General features: G+C 42.5%; 1 protein-coding gene across 5 annotated transcripts; it reads right to left on the reverse strand.

The window, feature by feature from the left end:
* Positions 1-1091: 1091 nt before the first annotated feature.
* Positions 1092-7866, reverse strand: LOC135114084 (uncharacterized). Of its 5 annotated transcripts, none has more exons than XM_064029780.1 (5): positions 7729-7866; positions 3736-3933; positions 2208-2298; positions 1916-2027; positions 1092-1266 (listed from the first exon to the last, which is right to left on the reverse strand). In XM_064029780.1, the coding sequence occupies exons 2-5, from the start codon at positions 3876-3878 to the stop codon at positions 1202-1204; spliced, it is 411 nt and encodes a 136-aa protein (XP_063885850.1). In that variant the 5' UTR covers positions 3879-3933; positions 7729-7866; the 3' UTR covers positions 1092-1201. The 5 variants fall into 5 exon arrangements, with proteins under 5 accessions (XP_063885850.1, XP_063885846.1, XP_063885847.1 ...); XM_064029776.1 differs by having other exon boundaries at positions 1916-2030; XM_064029777.1 differs by lacking the exon at positions 7729-7866 and adding an exon at positions 5246-6568 and having other exon boundaries at positions 1916-2030.
* Between the last annotated feature and the right edge of the window lie 519 nt (positions 7867-8385).

The raw sequence follows: 8385 nt of genomic DNA on the forward strand, positions 1-8385 counted from the left end.
TTTTTTTTTCTATGGATAGGATACGTCCCCTACATAACATCCGTGGCGATCTCCATGAGGTGTCAGTTTTTGATAAAGTTTGGTTTGGTTAAGCTTTGCATTTTTACTGTGCTACATGTGTTCTGCTAGAGAGAAATTACTTAATACTACCCACAGTGGAGACTGGCGTGTTACCAACACTGTTCCTCTCCCTGCTCAGCCAACGAATACTAGGTTACGCCAGTTTCCTTAATCAGGAGTGCACTGTGTGTGAATGTAACACTTATAGTGAGCCTCGGTGAGACACGGTGATGTAACAACCATCCATCAGTTATAGCTTGTGTAGATCTTGATATTGCGTTTTATTTTTGTTCAGGGAATGAGATCATTGTTTATAAGAAAATTAAGTATATACGAAAAAAAAAAATATACATAATGATAGTCGCAACAGTAGCATGCACTGCGGTAATTCAGTGAAAGTCCCGACTCCCATTTCCTACTTAACCACCTAACAACCTATTCACAATGCCCTTGTCACGTGCCCATTGTTCCCGAGAGTGGCAACTACTGTAACATAGAACTGGGACGGAGTTTTCCTAATAAGCACAGTTTTCCTGAACTTGCTATGAAGTTTCTGAAATAAGACTTCCTTACATGCGGAGACATTCAGCAGACCCGATAAGCGCCAGCTGTGGTCATGCTGGCCGGCGTTCGGCTTATGTTTACTAGTCAAAAGCAGCTGCTTGTGCACATGCACAGGCAAGATGACTAGTCCTGCATGTACACACACACACACACACACACACACACACACACACGTACGTTCAGATAAAAAAAAAATTGCATCAGTTTGTGGATGCATACTCCATAGTGAACAACTGTAAGGGACAATTTTGGATCATTTAAAACCAAGAAAGAACACTGTTTTTGGAGGGAGCACCGTGGGAAACGTAGTATTCATCTTTCGCATCTCCCACCCACCTATGCTAACAGCACAGACCAGCCGCGGCCACCTGACCTCTACATCATGGTGTGCTCGATATTTTTTTTTTTTACTTGACCGTAATCCTTGATTCCCTGTAATTCCGTTGGATGGGGAAAAAAAGTAAATGTGTTCTAGTTATATATATTTTCAAACTATTTTTTTTTTTTTTTCGTTATGCCAGAGCTCAATACTGATAATCCCAATTATTCCATTCAGGACTGCTGCAGCTTAGAAGACTCAAGTGAAGTTCCCGAATCGCTCCAGCTGCAGATGTGGTACAGAGGAGCGCCAGCCGATGTACCCTGCAAGACACGAGGACAAGTCGCCCGAAGTTACCTTGACAACGACCCATACACAGTAAGTTGAAAGGTAGATAGCCCTGTGTGAATGATGCATGCCTCACCAGTTGTATCTGCCATCACGTTTCATTAAAAGATTAGGCAAGAAACCTCAGTCTTAGTTTGGAAAGCCAGAAACTGTCGCTTTGGTTACTCCTTTGTCTTCGTAAAAGCAGTGACCCAAAGGCAGTAGCTATGAGCATACATGTTAGTTTAAAAGCTAGCTTTCCGTTTCTCAAAAGACTTGCGTTACTTACCATGACCAAAAATCGTTTCAGAAGTATCTAATGTTTGCCATTAAACCATTAGCAATCTTGCAGTTCATGAAAGAATTTGCATCCCTGACGAAATATTTCATCTTGACGTCTTAACAGGTGATTTAGTGAATGCAAATTCACCTGCGACTCGCCAAACAATAAGTACAGTTACGATAAATCGATATGTATCATAAAACTGAATTATCCGAGTATGGAAATCATTAATTTGCTTATCTACTTACCAAGATCAAAAACATTAACCAAAGCTTTACGTTTTGTAATTCGTCTGCAATCAGTGAAATCTGTAGTTTTATTCAGTGCCCTTGAAAAGTGAAGCTCATGGTGTCGAGGCTCACCGTTGGAGGTGGCTGGGAGGGGCGGGTCGTGAGTGGCCTGCTGGGGGAGTTCATGGGGTGCATCGTCCTCCCCTTCTTCCTCCCTTCCCTCCTGACTGGTCGTGACGGACAGCTGCTGGGGGAGAGAAGGGAAAACTAAAGCTGCCATAAACCTAAATATCTACTTAACGAATCATTCAGGCGCACGCAACAAAACAGGCAGAGAAGCTGAAGGAGATTATATCATTGTTTCCATCCCTTTCCCCTACGACCGGCAAGGTTGGGCGGGCGGGCAGGCTTGGGCGCTGCTCACCTCCTGCTGGTGTTGATAGAGCTGCTGTGCTGAGGCGTAGTCCCGTTTCCGACGCTCCGCCGCAATCGCCTCTCCGCGCACCACAGACTTCCTGCCGCAGAACCACCCACTTGTCATTAAGCCTGCGGAGTGCCTGCACTCTGCCACTATGAAGTCTATCTTTATCCAGTAGTATTTACTTTGTTACCTACTAAACTGCCAAGTATTTACGTAAACGTCTGAAACCTGAACTATTTAATGAACATCTATGAACTGCATAATCTTCGGAACATTATTTTTGTTTTGTGGCTATGATTTTTCCTTCATGTTTATGCATATATAAACTTTTTTTACTATTTCTCGGTGCGCGAGGATAAGTATCAGCGTTATATGCGTACTAGATTTGTGGATAGCATTTCCTTTTGATTAAGTAATAAGTTAGAGGGTAAAGCAGAATCAACCGCAACCCTGATGTCAAAACCACCACCCAGACCCGCGCGTCCATCCACAGAGTCCTCATTATAATGAGTACGACCGCCACCACCCGTGACAGCCGCCCTCCGCTAATCAACCCTGAGGAGATGGACGACCAGACGACCAGACTTTCTTCACTTTATTCCCCCAATCACATTTACGCTCACGTCCACACCCCACATGCAGCGCGGCCTGGGATATCCACCACTGACCGATATTTTACTGTAAATCTTTAAACATCTACACATACACAATATAATTTTTCCCCCCGCCACACATGAAACCTTCCGTGAATACTTGTGAAGTCATGCAAACACGCACACCCGCCCCCACCACACACACACACACACACACACACACACACACACACACCTACCTCGACAGCCGCTCTTGTCCCCAGAAAACATAAATTCGTGTATCAAGAACTCTACTCAAAACTCAAAACTCCAAAGACCCTTAGAGAAAGGTTCAAGAATGAGGTGTTGTCACGATGAAAGGCCGCGCCCCGCACCTTGAAGCCAGTCTCCAGTTGCGTACCCAGACACGAGGACAAATATTTGAGCACGGGACGATAATTATACACTTGTCCTGTATCCCAGCGAATGATGTTAATTGGCTTGTTAATCCACTCTTTTTTCTTTTTTTTTTTTTTGCGTGACGGGGCGTGTGAAGACTAGCCAAGGCCAAAAATGTTAAAAAAAAATAAATAAATACGAGCTTATACAACTTGCCGTCTCCAAAAAAGTTATTGACCTAAAAGTTGGTAAAATTAGTTTTAAAAATTAGATCGTCATACTCCCCTTTCGAAACTATTCAAATCAAAGGAAGGCGGGAAAACAAACACGCAGCAGTTCCAGTGGGAAGAATGACAAAGTAAAGATACTGGTTAACTCTTGTATTAGTGAGTTGGAGAGCATAGTCCTTCCCCCATTCTCTCTCTCTCTCTCTCTCTCTCTCTCTCTCTCTCTCTCTCTCTCTCTCTCTCTCTCTCTCAATCTTGCCCATTTCATTTTTCCAGCTCCACCACCATCACCACCACCACCACCACCACCACCACCATCACCCTTCAACTCACCACACCAGGTCGTCCTTCACGGGGTCCTGCGAGTAGAGGCAGTGGCGGGTCTTGGAGTGGCGCGGGGGCTTGCGTTTCTTTTTCTCATTTCTGGACCACTGAAGCTGCAGCAAGTACTCACGGATGTCGAATTTCCTCCCCATATTCCGTCCTTGCCAGCCACGGGATATACGCAAAACATTAGTGTGCAGGTGGCCTCTGGGGAAGAAAGGGGAGCTGCAGGCTAAATTTCTCTCTCTCTCTCTCTCTCTCTCTCTCTCTCTCTCTCTCTCTCTCTCTCTCTCTCTCTCTCTCTCTCTCTCTCTCTCTCTCTCTCTCTCTCTCTCTTTTTCATTCTTTAATTAATTAATTAATTTTTTTCTTCCTTTCTTTTCTTTCCTTCTTCCCTCCTTTATCTTTTTTTGGTTGTTTTTTCTTCATTTCCATTGAAACGTCAGATATTAGTTGTTTCTCTCTCTCTCTCTCTCTCTCTCTCTCTCTCTCTCTCTCTCTCTCTCTCTCTCTCTCTCTCTCTCTCTCTCTCTCTCTCTCTCTCCTATTTCATTCCTTTTCTTTATTTATTTATTCTTTCCTTCCTTTCTTTACTTTCCTTCCTCCCTCTTCGTCTTTCTTTTTCTTTCTTTTGTTTCTTCCTTCTTTTCCATTGAAACATCAGATATCAGTTATGCAAAAGAAATTAAATTACAGGAGTTTCCTCCTTGTTATAGAGCTAGCGTCTTATCGATGTGTGTGTAACAAGTACTCTTTTTTTTATCCGATTCAATGCTTTATAGAACTGTCCACTATCATCCACCTTTCCGCAGCTTTGTAAACGTGAATAGTGTAAAACGTAGCAGTGTGTACGCCTGCGGCAGGAAGCGACCATCTGGTGCGATATTAACACTTGACTGACTACCTTGTTACGCCACGCTGCCCCGCCATCTGGCCGCCATCCAATGGGGGAAGATGACCCGCGTTACTCACTTAGATATTCACAGTGAGAGGCTTTACGCCACCAATACCATTGTTTTTTTGTGATATACAACCAAACCTCCACCACAGCTGCAATGTAGGCAAACGTAAAACAAATTACTTGAGCAATGTGAAGCGTGGAATTGAAAACGAAGAGGATGAACGCGTTTGTGATTACACACACACACACACACACACACACACACACACACACACACACACACACATTTTGTTATATCCTTCCCCGAACACTTCGATATCAATCGTAAAGTAGCGTTTAACTTAAAGTACACTCCTTCAAATAAAAACAAAAAACAATTGTTGATGGAATCCATCGCAAATGAAAGTTCTCAACTGATTCTGTTGAAGGTTACAATATGTGCAATTTGTGCTTAGATTTTTGCAAAATTTATAAGAATATAAGATTATCTTGCACGTGCATAAAGATAAGGTTCAAATTTTAGTGGTGAGCAACCAAGTGATAATGTGGTGCAGAGTACAGCGCGACCTAGCTCTGAAAGGTGAAAGAAGCGGTGCTGACTGGGGAAGGAAGCCTCACTTCCACCCCGCGCCGAGTCTGCCGCCACACTGACCTATAGAGAAGGCTGGGCCTGGCTTCAAAAGTCCAAGGACAGGATCGTTGCGGCCGACCGATAATATGAATGAAACTGCATGTTTTTTTTTTTTTCTCTTGTTTTCTTCTGTAGTCCCTCACATCATTCCGCCAGTCATATAATTTCATTCATGGCCTCACTGATTACCGCTTTTTATCATTGTGTGTGTGTGTGTGTGTTCTGAGAGGCTGGTGGTGATCATGAAGAGGATGAGAATATATTTATTATGGACAAACGTAGCTCTCTGGTACTGTTATTTTATTAATGAAGTATACATTAAATATTTAATGTTGTATTAGGCATGAAATAAGTTATACGTGAAGAATTGCGATGCCAGCTTTGTTGTGTGGAATCCATAATCGATCACTCGACCTTGCCTTTGTGTCAACGGTGGGAAAAAAAAAAGTATGGGATGAGGTCAGAGCAATATTTCCATGAGGTGGGATGGGAACAAAGGAACACAGCCCATATGATAAAAGATAGGTATATTTCTCTCCATTTGCCATCAATATTCTCTCTCTCTCTCTCTCTCTCTCTCTCTCTCTCTCTCTCTCTCTTTGATCTCTTGTGTATTTTTGGCTTTTTTTTTTGTGATTGTGGGGATACAATGGTGTTTTGAGTGTGTATGTATTTGAGTTTTAATAATGGGTAACTGTGTTTGGGTGTATTTTGAATGGGATAGTGTGTGTCCATTCTGTTCTGGGAGTGTTTGAATGTGTTTCAGATCATTTTGTTTTTAGGTGTGTTTTTTGCGATATTTATTGGTTTTTAGTGTTTGCAAGGGACTTTGACTTTGAGTTTTAGTATTTTTAGAGTGTTAAACTTTTAGGAGGGTTTAAGAGAACTTATAAAGGTGTATTTTTAAGTGTTTGGTGTGTTTTTCTAGTGTTTTGGAATTGCTAAGGTTTTTAAGTTAGTGAGACGGTCTTTTAAGGTGTTTTAAGGAAGTTTTGCTGTGGTTTAGGAACCATATAGCGGAGTCAGTAGGGTCCCTTATCTTACTCTTCTATCCTCCTTGATTTCAACTGACAAACCCTTTAAAACACCCTTTAAAAGTCACCAAACCCTTTTTGTTAAGCCTCTTAAATCCTTAAAAATCAGTCTTAAATCCATTATTTAGCCTCATAAACAATTTAACCTTATTGGCTCCAGCACTGTTCGAAAACCTGATTTTTCCCTAAATAAGACAGGTTTTAGGAAATTATTCTTACTGTCAAAAAAAAAAAAAAAAAATGCAAAAAAATTTATCTATATTTTTTTAACTTTTCTCCCAGATTGGTCGTGACGCAGTATGACAAGACTGTTTACCTCCCATGCCAGCCGTACAATAAATTCCCTTTTTTTTTTGTGTGCGCGCACGCCCCCCCCCACAAAAAAAAAAAATTAAATAAATAAAAATTCGCATATTTTCACATTTTTGCTTATTTGAAAATGGCAGCATGATATTTAACATCACATCCCCATTCCACCCCAGCTTCAGTGAGTCCACCCTAGCCCCTCAGAGACTGGTGTTCATTCCAGCCTCACCTAACAGCCATCAGTCATCATCTGCTGCCTTGTTACAGTTTGAATATAACCTTCTGTTCTTGTGTGTCTTGAAGTGTGTAAAGAAAAAAAAAATTACTGTTGTATATATATTTTTTCTCCTTGAATTGGAAAGAAAAAAAAAGCAAATAAAGGTGAGTTTATGTGGTTGGTATCAATTTTCCCAGCAGTAAAGGAAGGATTGCCTGAAAAATAGCCCAGCAGTAAAGGAAGGATTGCCTGAAAAATAGCTAAGTTTAAGCTGCCATTTGCACAAAGAGACCCCGTCCCTCCCCTTTAGTCAGGGAGGGTCAGAATTCTGTAGACACCTTGACCCTCCCCTGCCTTGGGGAGGGGACAGGACCTCCATGTGCAAATGGCAGCTTAAACTTTCCCAGCAGTAAAGGAAGGATTGCCTGAAAGGTTGGTATCAATTTTCCCAGCAGTAAAGGAAGGATTGCCTGAAAAAAAAATAGCTAAGTTTAAGCTGCCATTTGCACATGGAGGTCCTGTCCTTTGCACATGGAGGTCCTGTCCCCTCCCCAAGGCAGGGGAGGGTCAAGGTGTCTACAGAATTCTGACCCTCCCTGACTAAAGGGGAGGGACGGGTCTCTATGTGCAAATGGCAGCTTAAACTTAGCTATTTTTCAGGCAATCCTTCCTTTACTGCTGGGCTATTTTTCAGGCAATCCTTCCTTTACTGCTGGGAAAATTGAACCACATAAACTCACCTTTATTTGCTTTTTTTTCTTTCCAATTCAAGGAAAAAAATATATATACAACAGTAATTATTTGTTTTTTCTTTACACACTTAAAGATACAGAAGACAGAAGGTTATATTCAAACTGTAACAAGGCAGCAGATGATGACTGATGGCTGTTAGGTGAGGCTGGGGTGGACTCACTGCTGCCAAAATTGATAGTCTATTATTTTTCAGGCCATCCACTTCTATCGGGACTCCACTTGTACTTGAAAACACAGGGTTAACAGAGCTGGGTCCTCTTCAACTATGATGGCCCAATTCAGTCAGGACAGTTGATCAACTCCAGGGTTCATCCTCCACTCCATCCATGACGATAGAAGACCCAATTCTGCCGAGACTCCACAATGTTGACTGGCACCAGGGGTTTGTCCTCTATTCCATTTGTGATGACAACACTCCGCAGGGTTCACTATCCACTCCATCTCTCCTTCGGCACGGCTTCAACTCCTGCCAGTCTGTTGCTCTCCACTCCTGCACTGATCACCTGCTGGTCCCTCCTGGCTCCCCAGGCTTGAAGGGACTGGTGGGCTGGGCTGAAACACAAATCAGCTGTCAAAGCAGGAGTGAGGTGGTGTCCTAAGCTCTCCTGCATCAAGGCAGCAGACAGTCCTTCACTCTCCTGCATCAATCCTGCAAGCAAATAGGAGTTCTTTGTGATACAACTCTGGAGAAGCTTCTGTAGCTACAGAACCTATACATCATCAAAGCAGTATAAGTATGCTACTCTATTTCCTGACATCAAAGACACCATCCATCTCTCTCTATACCATGCTGACAATTACACATAGGGTGGCCTAG

The sequence above is a fragment of the Scylla paramamosain genome, chromosome 27, assembly GCF_035594125.1.
Source record: "Scylla paramamosain isolate STU-SP2022 chromosome 27, ASM3559412v1, whole genome shotgun sequence".
In the NCBI taxonomy this organism is placed as follows: Eukaryota; Metazoa; Arthropoda; class Malacostraca; order Decapoda; family Portunidae; genus Scylla; species Scylla paramamosain.

What these genes read in the sequence shown, in the direction of transcription:
- LOC135114084 (XM_064029776.1), bottom strand. Translation starts at nt 3,878, where the DNA reads ATGGGGAGGAAATTCGACATCCGTGAGTACTTGCTGCAGCTTCAGTGG. An exon ending in TCTATCAACACCAGCAGGAG is followed by an intron (nt 2,031 to 2,207) that starts GTGAGCAGCGCC and finishes TCTCTCCCCCAG; the next exon opens with CAGCTGTCCGTCACGACCAG. An exon ending in CCTCCCAGCCACCTCCAACG is followed by an intron (nt 1,267 to 1,915) that starts GTGAGCCTCGAC and finishes CGTGTCTTGCAG; the next exon opens with GGTACATCGGCTGGCGCTCC.